The 19,336-nt window shown below is 39.1% G+C and overlaps 2 protein-coding genes across 3 annotated transcripts; one reads left to right on the forward strand and one right to left on the reverse strand.

Annotated features, from left to right (window-relative positions):
• Positions 1–3,850: 3,850 nt before the first annotated feature.
• Positions 3,851–6,485, reverse strand: LOC146706456 (lamin-B1.S-like). Its single transcript, XM_085465259.1, has 4 exons — positions 6,294–6,485; positions 5,216–5,436; positions 4,898–5,126; positions 3,851–4,673 (listed from the first exon to the last, which is right to left on the reverse strand). Exons 1-4 carry the CDS (start codon positions 6,390–6,392, stop codon positions 4,632–4,634), a joined length of 591 nt encoding a protein of 196 aa, XP_085321385.1. The 5' UTR covers positions 6,393–6,485; the 3' UTR covers positions 3,851–4,631.
• Positions 6,486–9,757: 3,272 nt separating this feature from the next.
• On the forward strand, positions 9,758–18,852 carry nadk2 (NAD kinase 2, mitochondrial). Of its 2 annotated transcripts, none has more exons than XM_085464609.1 (12): positions 9,758–10,533; positions 10,626–10,714; positions 10,801–10,889; positions 11,134–11,215; positions 12,542–12,625; positions 13,517–13,656; positions 13,813–13,906; positions 14,046–14,189; positions 14,843–14,898; positions 17,675–17,728; positions 17,809–17,932; positions 18,039–18,852. In XM_085464609.1, exons 1-12 carry the CDS (start codon positions 10,312–10,314, stop codon positions 18,175–18,177), a joined length of 1,317 nt encoding a protein of 438 aa, XP_085320735.1. In that variant the 5' UTR covers positions 9,758–10,311; the 3' UTR covers positions 18,178–18,852. The 2 variants fall into 2 exon arrangements, with proteins under 2 accessions (XP_085320735.1, XP_085320736.1); XM_085464610.1 differs by having other exon boundaries at positions 14,094–14,189.
• Positions 18,853–19,336: the final 484 nt, after the last annotated feature.

Here is a 19,336-nt window from a genome sequence, read left to right on the forward strand (position 1 = left end):
TTTCCCTGTTAATGCCCTACCTGCCCCCTGGCAACACTTTGCTAGATCCGCCCCTGCACAGTTACCAGCTGTCAGCTGCTTAGAAAAGGATGCTGGTTGAAAATGCTAAGATTTTGATGGTGACTGATGAGAACTGACAGAATAGAACTGAGTACATCGCAGCCAGTGTTGGGTAAGTTACTTTAAAATAGTAACTTAGTTACATTACTAGTTACTTCTCTCAAAAGTAACTCAAGTTACTCATTACTTTCAAAGTAACGAGTTACTAGGGAAAGTAACTTTGGTTTTACTCAGAATTCTCTTGTTAATGTGTTGCTTCCATAACTTTGCCAGTCTTCTAGCTTGCTTACTTGCCACAAGTGCACTGTGCCACCTACCAATAGAAAGGAAAAGATAATGTGCATATTTCCACGAGAGAAATCCCACGCCTGGACCGTCATTGACTGCTGCCATGATTCTAGCCTACGTCACAGCGTCATGTGCGCCTTTTACATCCAACACAAAAACTGCAGTCGTGGTGCTTTCGATTGTACTCAGAACTCAGAAATTCTGCCTTCTGAATAGGAAGATGTAGGTAACACCAGACTGCAGATGAGCTGCACACAGAGCTGGACTGGGACAGAAAATTGGCCCGGACATTTTGACTAGAGACCGGCCCGCCATTATAGGAAAAATCATAAAGCCTTTGAATGATAATAAACACTGTTGTGACAGTGATGTACACTGTTCTGATGGTATATATGCATCAATCTATCAATCGTTTGTTGTAAGATTCAGATAATTATTTTTTTAAAAGCTAGACATTTGAAATGAGAATAAGAAAAAAGTATTTCTTTGTGTCCCCCTCTCCCTGTTAATGCCCTACCTGGCCCCCTGGCAACACTTTGCTAGACCCGCCCCTGCACAGTTACCAGCTGTCAGCTACCTAAAAAAGGATCCTGGGGTTATTTGTCTCTCAGAAACAGTTCATAACTTCCCTTCAACTCATTCATGTCACCTAAAAGGTAAACCTGTTTCTCCATCACAGCTCTGATGATTCAGTAAGGACATCTCCTGGTTTCATCTTCATGTTTCCCTCTCACCACATATCCAAACCGACATCATGACCAGCAGCTTTACAGCTGTGGCTCCAGCAAACATCAGCTGATACTAGAAATTAATATTAAATAAATTCTAACAACAGCTGATCAAGCTTAAACGTGCTGCTGTTGTTTAGCGCGACATCTGCTGGTTTCCTCTTTCTGGCACAAAGTGGGCGATAAATAAACAAGAGAGACGATCAGCTGATCATTGATCAGTTTCATGATTGAAGTAGCAACAGGAGAGGGAGGGGGAGAATGAGAGAAGAAGAGGCAGCTGTGCACCGTAAACACAGAATAACTCCAGCTTTGTGTCTTTTTCCATTCTAGCTAAAGTTCGGGACAAACTGCGTCTCTTCTCAGCTCAATACGAAACGTGTAATATTTTCTCTGAATGAGGGACCATTCCATTTTTTTAAGGAGCCGTTGGCAACTCTACTAACTAACCTTATGAATAAAATAAAGTTCACTATCAGTAACATCATAGCACCCACCCACCTAAAAACTCCATCAAGCTGGCTAGAACGCAGTACGAGTTATTGCAACTGAGGGTAAAAAGTCAGCACAACGAAAATAAACTCCACCTAAACTTGGTTCATATCTGACCCAGATAGACTGCAGCTCATAACTTCTTACCTGAAGTTCAGTTCACCTGACACTCGGACTGGCGGCTGCCTCGGGGCTATCCTCCTGCCTCCCCTTCCCTCATCCACCTGTTGCCTCTGTGGAAGCCCCGCCATAGCCACCACCAAACAACTGAGTTATTTCTACACATCGACCTGCATCTGGCCAATCCACCACCTCTCATTGTTCATGCCATTACAAAAAAAAATAAAAAATAAGTCACCGGGCACATGCCCGGTATGCCCGATGGCCAGTCCAGCTATGTTAACCTGCAACCAAATCTGCAGCTCCATACAGCAATGTTACGACTTAGATTATATCTTATAACTCATAACTCTTATGTTAGCTGCCCTCAGTAGCATACTGTCAGAAATATTCGAGGGCTGCAATAATTCTTTAAGTGTTATTTTTTCCTTGGGATTCTAATTTCACCGAAGTTTACTAAACTCAACAAACTTAATATTACTTACCGGGACATTTATTCTGTCCTCATTTTCTTTCACCGAAAAATTGTTTCCTGCAGTGCCATCTTTCGTGCTTGGCTCTCCTACCTTTGCTAACGTGATGCACATAGCGCAGAAGCCGATGCTGCATTCACTTACACTCGGATATCTGATTTTCACCGTGAAAACATAATCGTACATTTGATATTTGATTGAATTTTATTGTTTTGCCTTTGGGGTGGCACCTGGGGTGACCAGTCTGGTTGGGGGGGTGGCCTGTGCCCCCCCAGGCCACCCCGCTGGACACGCCATTGCAAATCAAATCACTTTTATTGTCACATCACATGTGCAGGTACATTGGTACAGCACATGTGAGTGAAATTCTTGTGTGCGAGCTTCACAAGCAACAGAGTTGTGCAAAATACAATAATGTAAACAAGCAAAATACAAGAATGGCTACATCTGAAACTAATAAATATATGTACAATATATAATAGTATATGCATTTCTGGATGTGTATACTAAATATTTTTCTACGTGTGTGTGTGTGTGTGTGTGTGTGTGTGTGTGTGTGTGTGTGTGTGTGTGTGTGTGTGTGTACACATATTTTACAAATTAAATAGAGTAAACAATAAATAAAATATATAAAAATATACAGAGTTGAGACATGTTGAGACACTCTCGATTTTTGAGAAAATTAAAGGATTTTAAGTGTGCCTTATAGTGTGGAAAATACATTATACAGAAGAAAAGAATATATCGTGATATATATCGTTACCGCACATGCTTCAAATTATATGCAATATGAATTTTAGGCCATATCGCCCAGCCCTAATTTCAAGCATCCGTACGAACCCTGTATACGCTATTGTTTGTTTTGTGGTGTTGCAAAATAAACTGTTTATGGCAATATTTTTTTCATGGTTTTGATGGTCACTGTAGTTGCTATTTTATTTCTTAAAGTTCTCTCCTTCTCTTATACTTACAATAACCATACTATGGACGGACAAGCGACTGTTTTTACGCGTACTTTCGTTACCAACAATGACGGTAAAACCATTGTATGGCTCCACCATCCGCTTGTTTATTTTCCACATAAACCTTTCACAATAAAGCTCAAGTTTCTGTTGAGACTTTTCAAAATAAACTGAAATGATATATATTATTCTCAAACATAAAATTTCAGAATATGCAGCAAACAAATGACCTCAAATAAAAACATCAAGTAACTATAAAATGGCGCTTACAGTCACCATGCAGATGAAGGCACAGAGAATACCAGCATGGCCAGCAAGGATGAGGCAGAACCAGCTAGCTCCAAGCAGAAGGACCAGTCAAAACAAGTCGAGGACCTTGTTGTTAAACCAGGCGCTACCTCTGTAGCATGGACATGGTTTGGTCATGAAAAGTCTGACACGGCCCAGAAAACTGTACTATGCAAATTATGCCACAAACTGGTCCCCACCACCACTCAAACACGACAAACTTCTTTAACCACCATTTTAACCACCACTTCTTTAACATGTAATGTATTTACATTACATTAATGTATTTAAAAAACATCGCATGAGAAAGTGTGTCCACCTTCTCATGTAATGTTTTTTAATTATTTTTGCTACTTTTTACATTGTATATACATACTGAAGACATCAAATATTGAATTGAATAAAAATAAAATTGAATTGAAATATATACAGACAAATGTAAGTTCGGGAATAAATTTATTGAGATATATACCCATAGCATGCAAAATATCACACAGAAAGTACTTTAAATATTTTTAAAAAACAGTTAAAGTGATGCTTTTTCATAATCAAAAACTTACATACAATCACAATTAAGTCATCTGTGTATACAGTGGCATTTGTATACACAACACACTAATTCACAGAAATGAGTCATACTGTTTAAAAATGCAAGCTTGTGCTTTCAGTGAATGTTCATAGTGTCTTAGATCCAATCATTTACCACCCAGTACTAACACAGGAGTGACTAAAGTCAGTTTTCATTCTATACGAAAAGAGTTGTAACAGTTGCAACACACTGCCCTTACTTCCTTATTAACAATCAATATATATTCATCAACAATCATGTAGTTCGGGGCAACTAAGATCCTTTGATTCCCTGTTTTAGTTTAACAGGATGATATAGAACCTTTACAGCTTACCAGACCAGAAAAAAATGAACCACTTGTGGCTTTTCTGTAACTGTAAAAAAGTCAACAAAAATAAAATGACACCAAAAGAGAAAATGTTAAGATTTAAATACAGATTCAAGAAAGAAAGTTCAGAAATACAGTTCTGTTTGATTTTTGGTTGTTCACATGAATACCTACAGAAAAACATTAATGCAGTTTTAACACACAGTTATGCATTTTTGCTGAAATTTACTACAAAAGATAGAAAAATAGTTTTTGTGTTACAGTTGGCAGCAGAGTGGATGGGCTCAGAGATGATAGTAATGAGGAGTGGTTGGTGCAGCCAAGTCACATGATTAAGCAGGCTGTCTTGGCGGTGTGAGGCGCTCTCTGCGAAATCAACCAAATCTATAATCAAACTGTTTTATAGCACACATCGGAAACATTCATTTTTTCAAAAACTTGTATTTTGTTAAACTGTACCAAATCCCAACAAGTGTGACCCAGAATACTAGACTTGTCACATACATAGTTTTAGTTTGAAAGTCTGATACACAAAAATTATTCTAGAAATCCACATACATTTGAAGTGACATGAATCATGTCAAACTTGCCTCAGTTCCACTGTTTTGAAGGCAGATGAATTTGCCACCTCTGTCAATCTCGTCAGTATAGATGGGTCCTGTGGCTGAGGCAGTGTGCACTTTTGACATTGAGCTGCTGGCGTTTTGTTCCCCTATGTCAACACGCTTCCGCTTTCCCTGAGTGGTGCACACACTTCCACTGCTGGATGAGCCTCGAGACATGGTTTCATGAGATGAAGGACTTTGAGACAGCTTTAGCCTAAAGAAAAGCAAAGTTAAAGAGTTCTGCGTTATCAAAGCTTTTCAGAAGGGATGTCAAAAGATGAGCCAAAATTTTTGTTTCCTCACCTTTCTTCTTCTCCTTCCAGAAGCTTACGATAGATGTTTATCTCCATGTCCAGAGCAAGTTTAACATCAAACAACTCCTCATGCTCATGAAGTTGCTGCTGCATCTTTGCTTGGATCTCAGCCACCTCACGTTCTTTGTCTGCTAGCATTTTGCGGCTCGTATTTTTTTCCTTTACCAATGCTGCCTCCAGCTCTGCTATACGTTCACGCCAACCATGAGTCTCAATATTTGCAAAGAAGACAGAGGTGAACAAGCAAGTCCACAGTGTCATTCAGCAGTGCTTTAATTTTGTTAGCTTTGTGATCTGCGTGACAGCATTGTTCAAATGTATTTGGTAAATTTTTCTTTAGGATTTAGGTTAATACTAATCAGTATTGAAATGTAAGTAAGTTAGGATGTTGGGGTTTTTTGTTTTTTTTTACTTTAACTTTAAACACAGGTAGTTTTGTAGAGCCAGATTCTTTGGCATGTAAGTTATATTTTGGCATCATTTTTTTCATGACATCTTAAAAATGTCATAGGATTGGATGGGCTACAGTAAAAAATAGAGTTCTGACATGATCAGTATTTATGTCTCTAAACTTCTGCAGCTATTATGTCAATGTATAGAAGACAGTTGTAAAAACTCATACTGATAGCTATCGAGACAGTCATTATATGACATCAATCTTCTAAATTAAGAAACATTGAGGCAAACACCTATTGCTCTACAAGTCTATACATTCTTGCGACATTGGAATATGTATTATTGTATTGAAATTGTAAATGAAGAGCATTAAAAAAATCTCTCTGAATATCATATCAAAGTTTCATCTATTAATAGCTTCCTGAATTCTCTTTCCCTACTCATGCATGCACTTAACTCAGGGTGAACATATGTAGAACACTACTCTGATCATCCCTTATGGAACTGCAAACTCACCATCAATGTTAATCAGCTCAGTTTATTTCTAAACTCAGATCATTTAACATCCTTCCTGTAATGGAACCATGGTCTGTACTCACACTTAGAACTAAGAAACACAGGCATTTTGGCTGACAGAAATTAAAGCCTTATACGTAAGATAAAAAGCCAACCTCCTTCTGCAGATCAACTAGCTGCGCAGTGAGGCTCTCGATCGTAAGGGCAGACTCTCTGAGCTCCCCCTGAGCCATGTTGGCTGATGCGTCTTTCATCTATGATAAGCGATGCAGATCTTCTGGCTGGAGACAAATATACAAATGTTTCCAGATTCAACAACAGCAACAGTTTCACACCCTGAAAGAGGAACTAAGTGCCGTCAGTGACTTCCTGACATACAGGAAGTTATGTTTACAGTTCTCTTCGCTTTCGTATGGGTGCTACTTTAACATGTTACTTTCTCTGCATGAGCAGACTTCAGCTGGTATCAACATACCGCATTCTGCAGTATATTGTCAATAACTGTTTAACATTCTGGTGTCTACAGCAGATTGCATTCAGTTGATTTCATCTTCAGATCTTAAGATTTTAATTAATCAGACACAAATTTTCTACTAAAGTAAAATACTACATTTAAAAAGCCCTTAGAAAAGACACCAAATAAGAACAAACATTGTTGTAACTGTACATAAAGAGCCTGATGTAACCGGATAGTCCAGTAGATTCCTTCACGCAACAGCTTGCATGATAGCTAATATACAGGACAACAGCTTCAAGCACAGCTTAATAGTGATTGTAGTAAGCAAATCTCAGTTTCAACTGTGAAGGGAAGACTTCAAGCTTGACAGGACGAGTTGCAGCTAGAAAGCCATTGCTAAGACGTCAGAATAAGACAGATAAGCTTGCCTGGGCCATGTACCACCACCAGTGGACTTCTGAAGACTGAATCAAAATTTGAAATCTTCAGTTCATCACACAGGATCTTTGTACAGCATAGAGTAGGCGAAAGGATGGTTCCACAGTGTGTGGCGTCAAATGTCAAACATGGAGGTTTAATGTCTCTAAATCGATTCCATGATTTGTTTGTTTTTTTTACTCCAATTGCTTATTTGTACTATGCTTTCATTTCAGAGTGCAATGAGACAAACTGCATAATTTTCAATAAAAATTTGGAAATATTGGGGTGTTCTAAAACTTAAAACCCCAATATCAAATAATACCATGTTCTAGCTATAAAAAAATTTAATTAAAAAAGAGAATAATTATAGTCATTATTATCTACTTTTTAAGTCTGAATCTTATTGTCTTAGTCTAAATTTGTTATAGTATTACAGAAATAATTGTTTTGTTATGGAGAATGTATACACTTTTACCTCGGTTACCTTTACTAATCAATTTGAGTTCATCTTCCAATGCTGACAGAAGACTAACTGCTTGGTGCCATTCTTGTGCTTCTGTTGACTGCAAGGAGAAGCAGAGTCCTCAAGTTTTTTACTTAGTGATTTCGAAATCATTTGTACTCTGGGGCTTGGGGGCTTCAGTCATGTGTAGCTGGTAGGGTGTAGATATGATATAATATGATGTTGCTGTCGATGAGTAGTTATACGCTTTATGTGTTTTTGTGCATTCAGGTTCATTTAAAGAATGATCGTAATAGATCATTAGAGTTAAAGGAACATCACATCGTGGACCCCACCCAGCAGGGTCATATCTTCTCTGAGCGTCGCATCATAATGGAGGTCCACAGTCCATTTACTATCCGGTCAGACTGACCTTTCATAGTGTATGAATTATTCTGATGCAATTCAAAATGTGCTACGCTGTTTCAGAACATCAAAATTATTCTCAAAATGATCAATAATATTTTTTTTCTTGATGTCGCAATCATACCCCTTCGTAGAGTGAGACAGGCGATCTATGTTGTCTGTGAACAATCAATGAACAGAGGGCTTGGCTTACTAGAACAACTGACATCACCTACAGTGCTGTTTTGAGATCCCCCACTCATATCTGGCATCAAGTGATCTCAATCTATAGACCAGATAAGATGCTTATCATTATACAAAATTATACAGAACAATTATACAAAAATTATACATTATACAAATGTGTAAAACAAAATTTTAGTCCACTCTCAAGATCCAATTGAATTCAATTCAGTTTTATTTTTTATAAAAAAAATTAATGGTTTTTATCCTGTGAAAAGTGCTATATAAATAAATTGATTAGATTTGACTATTTATGCAGCAGCAAATCACAACAACTGTCACCTCAAGGTGCTTTATATTGTAAGGTAGACCCTGCAATAATACATACAGAGAAAAACCCAACAATCATATGACCCCGTATGAGCAAGCACTTTAGCAACAGTGGAAGGAAAAACTCCCTTTTAACAGGAAGAAACATCCGGAAGAACCAGGCTCAGGGAGGGGCGGCCATCTGCCGCAAACAGTTGGGGTGAGAGAAGGAAGCAGGACAAAATGCATGCAGTGGAAGACAGCCAGAGATTGATAACAAGTGTGATTCAGTACAGAGAGGTAACAAAGTGAGTGATAAAGGTGACTGACAAAGAAATACTCAGTGCATCATGGGAATCCCCCAGCAGCCTATTGCAGCATTACTAAGGGTAGCCCAAAGTTTTAAGCCTAATCTTAAAAGTAGAGATAGTGTCTGTGTCCCGAATCAAACTGGAAGCTGGTTCATAGAAGAGGGACCTGAAAACTGAAGGCTCTCCCTCCCATTCTACTTTTAAATACTCTAGGAACAAGAAGCCTGCAGTGTGACGGCGAAGTGCTCTAATGTGGTGATATGGTACTATAAGGTCATTAAGATAAGATGGGCCTAATTATTTAAGACCTTGTATGTGAGGAGCAGGATTTTGAATTAAATTCTGGATTTAACAGGGAGCTGAAGGGAAGCCAATACAGGAGAAATATGCTCTTTCTTTCCAGTCCCTGTCACTACTCTTGCTGTAGCATTTTGGGTCAACTCAAGGCTTTTCAGTGAGTTTTTAGGACCTCCTGATAATAATGAATTACACTAGTCCAGCCTAGAAGTAATAAATGCATAAATGATTTTTTTTTAGCGTCACTCTGATTCTAGAGATATTGTGCAAATGTAAGAAAGCAGTCAATCAATTTTTGGCAAATACAGGAAATCAGTTTTTGTCAGCCGATCACTTTTTGGCACAACACCCGGTCGTGCACGTCTTGATTTCTGCTTCAAGGCACTGCAGCGCGTCGCATGTGGGTGAGAGCCCCTCTCCCCTGTCTGTCTGACCGAAAAGTGTACGAAGACGGACAATTTTGGGGGACCATAAATCCTGCAGATTAAGCATTGACCATTGGTCATTTTCAGTACTCACAATTAATTGCCCAATCAAATTACTAAACATAATTACATATTGACATAATTAGAGAGAGATTATAGTCAAATAAATAGCTGCTTTGACAATGAGCCACTGCTGGTAGCTAGAGTGTGTGTCTGTTCTGTTTGGACTGATCATTCATGCTGGGGCGCTTACACCAAGAAATCCGTTTGTTTGTTTTTTGTCCCAGGGCAGACCCGCCTCCAGCTGGACCAAGGCCCTTCGACCAGCCAATGAGATGCTACGTTACGTACGCACGCACGCACGTACAGCCTGAGTACGTGCCCGGTTGCATGGTTTGTGCTTCCACTGTTTTCTATGTTGTCGCGTATTATTCACCTTCTTATGGGTGTTATCTCGTGTTTAAGGAGCTTTGGAGCGTAGCACGGCTTGACTGTGGCGTGCGACAACAGTTAGCCCAGTGAAAAAGATGTGATAGGCAGACAGGCTAACGACTTGTGAACAACCTGCTAGCTGCTTTTAGCTTGTTAAGCTCAGCTGGAAAAGTCCGGTTCTGCCAAATATGGTTAGAAGAATCACTAGTTAGCAGCAAGGTTACTGCTGTTCTTGGCGTTTTAGTGCTGTTCTGAGGAGATACTTTACTCGGACAGTTAAATCTTAACGTCTTCATCTTGCAACACGGAGCGAGCGTGGTGGTGACCGTCCTTGACAGCTGTGTGCGCGTGGATCTCACTTGACTGTGAAACATCTGTCGAGTACTGACAGGAGTCAGTATGTGCGCTCCCTAACAGCTGCACTACGCAGGACCCTGAGTAACTCTAACCGGACCTTTGTGAAGTTTTTGGTTGTAGGTTCATTTAATAAGGATGGCTCGCCGTTCGGTGCTGTGCCACGGGAGTCGAGCCATCAGCCTGCTGTATGGAAACACTCTTCGCCCCCTCCACGCTTCACTGTGCAGCGCATCACCACAACCGAAAGCTGGGTTCAAACCAGAAAAGGTAGCAGTGGTCACAAAGACTACGCGGTATGAGTTTGAACAGCAGCGGTATCGCTATGCAGGAGTTTCTGAAGAAGATCTAAAGCAGTTGGTAAGACTGCATTCATGTGACTACCACAAAGCAAACACGCCACTTTACATTCTACCCTTCACCCAGTGTTTTACTTAATCTGTGTTCTACAGCTTGCTATGAAGGGCTCCAGCTACAATGGCCTTCTGGAAAGACACAACATCCACACTAGCAACGTGGAGCACATTGTGAAGAGCCTGCAGTAAGATACCGTCCAACAGCAATGTTTCTTAGAGAAATGGGAAGTGCTTGCAGCTGGGACTCTCTTTGTATTCTGTTTGTTTTCAGGAGAGAAGGCATTACTGTACAAGTGGTAAAAAGAGGAGAATACAATGAAGATGTAGTGCGGTGGGCAGATACCATTATCTCTGCTGGAGGTAGGAATATTTTGTCATCCTAGGTATCATTTGTACAACAAAGCTGTCTGCTTGGGACAGTAATTCATTGTAAATGTAGAACATCAATAATATATGGCTTATATGGTCATTACCAGTATATATTCTGTTAATGTAATAACCACAGAATAAAAGGTTCTTCCTTGTCTTTCACTCTCTTTGTTCTTTAACAAAATCCAAGTTCAGTAACTGGAATTGTGTGGGGTTTTTTGTTTTTGTTTATTAGGTGATGGAACAATGCTACTTGTGGCCAGTAAGGTTTTTAGCAAAGACAAACCAGTCGTTGGAGTTAACACAGACCCTGAAAGGTAAAGCACAGAACAGACCATTGTTGGATATGAATTGTATTGTTAAATTAAAGTGGACCTATTATGTTAGTGTACAACTCCATATTTTTGTTGTTGGGCTAGTTCTGCATAGAGCTGGGCAATGTAGACCAAATTATTATCACTATTAATGTTTTTTTTCTATATTAAACAATTTTGGTAATTATTGATATAGATGTAGGTACATGTTAGTATTCTAAGCTAGCTGTTTGTTTTAATACAAATTGAAAGTTGAAGAAAAAGTATTAATAACTAATAGGCTACAATTACCTGAAACATGGGGAAATTACTGGTTTACATGCATTAAAAAATACAATTAACTCAAATTAACTGGCAGTATAACACTGTGCTGTACTGTTTAACAGTGCAGGCATAAAAAAATGTAAATAGAATGTAAATGTAAATAGAAATAGAAACTAATGTATTGTATCTGAATAATTGCACCTGTACCTCCAATTAATAAGACTAGCCTGTTCACAGTTTGAAGTTTAATAGACATTCTTTTGCATATTTTTGAAAGTAATAAAAGAGGTGTGTCATTTTACTGAACTTTGTCAGGACCTGTCGGCGCTGTGTCTTTTTTAACCTGTCCATCTGCGCTCAGTCTAAATGGAGGAAACGACTTCTGCACTTTTGCCTTTTTGCGACCTGTATTATCTCTTCCTGAGCAGCTGGCTTTTTGGTATTACTTGTTGGGTATTATAGCCACGTTAACCTGTTGAACCCCATTGCCCCTGGTACCAGGGTTGAGAGGGAGAACATCTATTGGCCCGATAAGCCATGTGTATTGATTGAATTTATCATTGTCATCAACATTTTTAAAATAGCGTGATCGTTTTGTCCTCCAGCACTAGTGCTGCATGGTCTGGAGACGATCTTTATCGTTATGCTGGACCTTCATCCGCCCCTTTAGTTCATCCTCTGTCTTACATGTATTGGGGCTCTTCACTGTCGCAGAGCCAGAAGAAGGGAAAACTGTCTGAAAATGAGTATTTAGAACAGCCATGAATTTTTTAGCTCGCAATAATTATTTGCAAGTACACTGACTTCATTCTTTGAAATTTTGGCCACATCCACTGTTGGAACAGTGTATATATACACAACAGAAAGTAAATGTAAAGCATAGTAAGCCCACAATAATAAAGACTGTGTGTTTTATTGAAAAACTCAATAAGTCATTAATGTAAATTTCTCAGTGCAGTGGTGTGTAAGTATTTAAATAAGTTGAATTTTTCATGGGATTAAGCCAGCCGATTGCTGGTTAACATTTCCAGGTGAGTATATTGAAGTTTTGTCTTTCTACTGAAGGTCAGAAGGTCATCTGTGCCTGCCTGTGCGATACACTCGTGCCTTCCCAGAGGCACTGGAGAAGCTGTGCCGTGGTGAGTTCAGGTGTGTATTTTTATCTACAAATGCTGACTGCTCTCACGCCTTCCTCAATGTTAGCAGCTTTTTCTGGCTCAGTAGTGACAATCTACAGTTATGGTCCATAAGTATTTGGACAGGGGCTGAATTTTTGCAGTTTTGCCTCTGTGCACAACCACAGTTGCTTTTAAATCAGGTAACTTACCAATGGAAATGGGGGAATGTGTATGAAATGAGTGTAGTTAAACAGTTAATGCAATACCTTTTGTTAAAGTGTAAAGTACCTTGAGTTAAAGTGAAAACTCTGCACTTTAATAACATGTTTGATTTAAAATGTACTGTGGTTCTGCGAGGTAAAAATGCAAAATTGTATCATTGTGTCTGTATTGAAGGCCCTGACAACTGCATTATGTTATTAACTAATACCAGTGGATTATTTTATGTTCAAAGTTGTACAGAAAATAGTCCATAACTCTTTGCTGCTGGCTACAGCGTACTGAACACCATGGAGTTGTTGACATGTCATTAGCTTAGAGTTCAGGAGTTTAAATCTGTATGTCTGGGGAAAAGTCACATGATGTCTAACACCCCAAAGCTGTGTCGTCAAACTCAGTCGGATATCCTAAATCCATTTACACTGTCCTGCTACTAGAGTTCACTGCTGCCCACTGTCAAGAGTTTTGGTAAAAGTGTCCAGTAAAAATGAATATGGTGATATTTGGGATGCTGTCTTAGTGTCACCGTTTTATTTCCTCAGATTCTGTAGTTATGTTTCAAAGTAGACCTCCTCTTCTCATAAAAGTGGTTTAAAGAGGATTCGGAGACAAATATAGAAAATGGAGAAATGGCGCAGACACAAGGCTAACGCCTCTTGAGACTGCAGATCTCGTCCCCTTACATTTCCCTGGCTGTCTTCAGGTGGCTGTGGCGTCAGAGGATCCGTCTGCACTTAGAGGGAACAGGAATAAATCCCAATCCAGTGGACCTCCACGAACAGCAGCTCAGCCTGGAGCAGCACAACCAAGCTCACCGCTTCACCTCCATGGACAACTTAAACAGTACGACCCACTCAGCATGCTTGTCTGATCCAGTCTCTTTTCTCCAGTGTCACTCAATCCTGAGTTTGTGCAAACATGGCGTGAGATTGGAGTTATATTGATGTTTTCTTGATTTCTTTCCCTGCGTCCTTTTCCCAATTCAATTACTCTTTCTAGGGACAGGAACACTACATGAGACCTTCCACAAGCCTAGCCTTCTCCCTGTTAGAAGCTTAAATGAAATCTTCATTGGAGAATCTCTGTCTTCCAGGTACCTTAATCACGGAAACAGATTCTTACTCCCATCTAAGCATGTTTGCATATTGTAATTTTCATAAATCCTCAGTCCCTTCACTGGCATGCTGCATGCTTTTCCAGCACTCATCAGGAAAAATCTCTGTCCACCACAGGGTGAAGTTAAAATCCTTCAAACCCCATGTTAACCTCTTGCTCCATAGGGCTTCCTACTACGAGATCTCCGTGGATGATGGCCCATGGGAAAAACAAAAGAGTTCTGGACTGAACATATGCACAGGAACAGGATCCAAAGCCTGGTACACAAAACAACTTTAAATGTTTAAAAAAGTAGTTCCTAATCACCTTCCTGCACCAGGAATAGCTCTTCCTGCACCATTTAAAGCTTTGATGCTTGAGTCAGGTGCAAATGAACCTCATAGGTTCATAGTCTCTTCACATAAGTGAGCAAATTCTTACTGGACTGTAAAAAGTGTGATGTGATGGGAAAAGTTTCAAGTCACTGGAAAAACCTAGGTTGTAACATCTGTATGAGCACAGCTGCACAGTAATAATAGCCAGTGGGCCTTTATCACGTTGTGTGGATCAACCAAACTTAAGTAAATTTCTCTTAGTTGGCTCCAAACACTTGATTCATTTTTGGTTGGTCCATGAAGAGCTTTTAATATTCAGATTAATATTATTAAACTTCACCTAACATTGAAAGGAGATGCAGGCAAGACTTAAACACACACAGATAGATATAAAATTTATATTGGCCCAGCTGTGATTTACTACTAAAAATGCTGATTCTTTACTTAGACATTGTTTTATTTTTGTCACGTTTTATTTTTCCTATAAATTATGAAAGCCATTGATGTAAAGCATGATATTGCCTTACAAATAAGAATGAAAAGAATCGTGTCTTTACACTTGTCAGCTCCCTCACAAGCTTCTCTCTTGTGCTCCACAGGTCATACAACATCAATAAACTTGCTGAACAAGCAGTGGAAGAAGTTCTAAAAATTGGTACGTACTGTACATGTGCAAATTTTGAGGTGCAAGACCCGCAGATATAGGGATGGGTATTGATAAGATTTTCACGATTCCGATTCCCCTTTCGATTCTGTTTAACGATTCGATTCTTTATCGATTCTCTTATCGATTCTTTTTAAAAAGGAGAACACTAAGGTCGATTAGCTTAGAACTTTGTTTTTTATCTTCTCTTTGAACAAGATAGAAATTTAGGAGTAACATGGCCTTACAAACCCAACAGTGAGATCTTAAGAGATCCAGCCTATGGCTCTTCAATGTGGTGTCACAAGGTCCCTGGGGAAAAAATTGTAAATGTAAAATAATAAAATAAATATTCTTCTGTAGCAATAACAAAGTATAACATAAATTATTCTGTAGCAATTACACAAGAATATCCAGTAATGTCCCTGCCTACAATTAAACACATTCACTTACCGAAAATCGGGGACATCTGCTGTGGCAAATGGGTGCAAGCCTTTTACCACAAACTTAGTCACTGCTCGGTGACATTCGTCTATCCTGGCCTGAAAGGAGACGCTAACGGTAGACTGCAGCGAGAACTGCCAGCATCTGAGCCAGCCAGACTCTGTCTCTCTCATCATGGTCACCTAAATGCACAGTAATGGCAGGTTTTGTAATAAGGCAGAACGCGCTAACATAATATGCACTGTTAGTTGATTATTTACCTGCCGCATTAACGGGAGAGGACGTGCAAACGTTACCGCTGCTGTTGGGTTGAGATTCACGAGTCAAGCGGCATTAAAAACACGACATTCATTTAAGGTTATCATGTGTTTTGTGAGCAAATGCTTTTGCATATTCGTAGTGTTTCCTCCCTTAAATGAAATATCTACTTTGCAAGTATTGCAAGTTGCCCTGTTGTCATCCGTTCTCGTAAAGTATAATCAAACTTTTGAGCGTCTGAGCTGCTTAGGCGCCGTGTTTCCTGCCAGGTAAATGACGCTCCGCAACGTGGTGACGTCATTCGGGGCGACTGGAATCGATAAGGGAATCGTTTGCAAAAATGGCAAACAATTCCAAGGAATTGAAACAGTGGGAACTGGTTCTTAACAAGAACCGGTTTTCGATACCCATCCCTACGCAGATATCATCATAACTTTGCAGAGTAGCAGGCAGAGACTTGCAAGATGTGTCTGTCTTAATGTTCCTTATCAGCAAATGCAGCAAAATAGTAACACCTAAACTCTCAAGAAGAATGAGTAGTTCCATTTGCCTGGTTGTCAATCTAAACAATTTGTGTATATTTGAAAAAGAAAAAGACCACTTTCTTTATTTGCCCGATGCAGCCGCTCTCTTACTCACTGTCAACCACTCTGTCTGAAGCCCTTCACCTCCTCAATTCAGCTATGGTTTCCCCACTGCTCTGACACACCCCAAAATTCACTGTGATGAATAAAACTGTAATGATATATTGATGATTTTTTAAAATTTATTTATCACAAACTGATTAAATATGAAGTTCAGATTTTATCTATTTATTTAGAGTTATATGATTTTTGTTTTTTAATGACCCCTTGGCAGTTCTGCTACTAAAGCCACCCTTCCCTTTAACCATCTTTTTCTGAATAGTTGACCCTTGTAAGCAGGAGCTTTAAACAGCAGGTGGGTGTAACATTACCCAGAGCTGTGTGCCTGAGGTAAACATACTGCACATTCTAGTGTCAAACAGATCCATACATACTAAATTGTCTGGAGTTTTTAGGGCTAAAGCACATACACTTACCTCATAACTTAAAGCTGTGGACAGGGGTAACACTGAGTATCCACCCAAGGTTATTATTATTGTTAACTAAGATAAAAACTAAAACTAAAAATGGAAAATAAAAACTAGACTGACGCTAAAACCAACTGAAATGATGTTGTTAAAGGAAAGAGCCTCAGTTTTAGTATGTGTTAGTCTGGTAAAGATTCTATTGGTACTTGCCTGCCTACAAGAAATGTTGCCTCTGACTCTCCACTTCATAGAATAATAATTTAAAAGACACTGAAACAAATAAAACTAAACATTCCACTCTGGAGCTGACTGAAACTAAATTCAATTAAAAGCAATAAAATATGAAAATGAAAAACTCTAATAACTCTGGTGTCCACCACTGGAACAGCATTCATGACAGAAAATAAGGGGAGGTACAAAAGGTCCACTTTCCACCAGCATGTGGATTAAGAGGGGAGAAAAAGAATAAAACCTGGTATTATTTTATTAGTAATCCTGAGGACCTTTCACTTAAACCAGCGTTCCCCAACCTTTTTTGCGCCGCGGACCAGTTTATGCCCGACAATATTTTCACGGACCGGCCTTTAAGGTGTCGCGGATAAATACAACAAAATAAAACTAGTACCAGTACCGAAAAAAGATTTATTCATAACACACGTGAAAAGACCCAGGGAAACTGAGTTAACGATAAAAGCGATAACAAAACAACGCTGAAAACCGATAAAAACCCTGAAAACCATACATTTCACACCTGAGCCGCAACTCTCGCGGCCCGGTACCAAACGACTCACGGACCGGCCCGGGGGTTAGGGACCGCTGACTTAAACTGTAACACACCCAGTAAGGTTAATGCTAAACTTCCCAAATTTTCAAAACAAAAGTTAACAAACTGCAGTGATCCCACTTACCTGGAATCCAAAATGTATTAGATAATATTTGGCCTCTATTGTACTGTTCTGGAACTGTAGATTGTAACTGGTCCTTGCATGCATAAAACCCAATTTGTTTCCTAAATGCCTTTTTATTTTCTTCCAGGGAAATCCCAGTCAGGTCTGGATATCCCCCTTAACCAAGAATTAATTGAAAAAGGTGAGCTCCTATTTCTCTTGTCATTATTGTTGTGTAGTTTTATAGCCTTTTTTATCTTGCTCTTGCACCTGTGTGATCAGTTACAGAGGAATACAACAAGTCTCTGGTGTTCAGCCCAGATGACAGCCGTTTGTTCTACAGCGTCAGGGAGCCCATCGTGAACAGGGTCTTCTCCAGCAGTCGACAGAGAGGCTTTGCCACAAAGTCAGTGGTGATCACCAGTCTCAGGCAGAGCACAACGTCGATGAGTCTGTGCTGTAACTGAAGCCTTTGATCGTTTTGGTTTTTTTTCCTTCTTTTCTGCCTTCAGGTTGTGTGTCCGCTCCCGCTGTTGGGATGCTTGCATGGTGGTGGATGGTGGGACTTCCTTTGAATTCAACGATGGTGCTATCGCTACAATCAGCATGAGCGAGGAGGACCAGCTCCGGACTGTTGTGTTAGAAAACTGAGACAAGTCTGCATATCTCTCAAGCTAACAGTGTTCACAAGTGGATGTGTTCAAAGGGAAGTATTTGTCCTTTGCTTTTGTTTTATTATACATATTTTACAAACAAAACCCATTTACACTTTCTTTTCATTTTTAATATTTGTGTCAATATTCCAAGCTACAAAGATGATCCCTTATTTAGATACAGTTTCTGATTATATTTACGGTATATCAGCACAAGCCCTAAAGTGAGCAGTGAAACTAAGGCCAAGATGAAAGAATGTAAAAACTCTTTGTAGACCTGAAGTCTTTTGGAAACGTCAGACATAAAAGCTACACTGATCCAGCAAACTGTTTGTGAATATTGCCCCACACTGAAACAGGACAAAGATTTTCAGTAGGTTTCACACTACTGAGTGAGCTTTAAGAATATGGGCAAAGTTATTCAGAGTTATTGTTGTCAACAAATCCAAATTACTCTGCCTCAAGTTTATAATTTATTTCTGAATACACAAAAAACCTTTAAACAGAACATGGCTGCAGATTTCTAAGGAGTTCAAACTTCTGATATTGATACATCAGGTGATTCTTTTTATACATGCATTACGATTAGGACAGTGTCACACTTTGACTTCCTGATTATCACCACTGATAGCATAACTTGAGCTGATTATAATAAAATGCTTGACTCATGTGAGGAGCTTTCTGGGAAATTGAAGATGAAGTAAAAGTGCAAGAACGTGGGGAGAGTGTAACCATAAATGTACAAAACCACACAATAACACAATTGTTATTGAATGTTATTGAAATACTAATGACAATTGGTATTTCAGTTTTTAATTTTTGCTTTTTACCATGTTTTTTTTTTTTTTTTTAAATATATATATATATATATATATATATATATATATATATATATATATATATATATATATATATATATATATATATATATTATGTAGGCTAAAAGGAATCATTATTTTCAAACTGATTAGTAACTTACTGGCACAACCGTCTGGCTCTGTGATGCGTTCCTGTTACATGTGATGCGCAGTGCTAAGAGGACTGTGGAAGCAAAGCCCCCTGCTGGTCAAACTGTGACAGGGTTTTTAAACACCCCACCAAAACAAAAGTTTTTTAACACTCGACATATGTACTGATGGCACAACTAGCATGGAGTT

Source organism: Copadichromis virginalis, linkage group LG7 (genome assembly GCF_057382275.1).
Source record: "Copadichromis virginalis isolate Kocher_CV1m ecotype Utaka linkage group LG7, C_Virginalis_male_GT1.1, whole genome shotgun sequence".
NCBI classification, from domain to species: Eukaryota; Metazoa; Chordata; class Actinopteri; order Cichliformes; family Cichlidae; genus Copadichromis; species Copadichromis virginalis.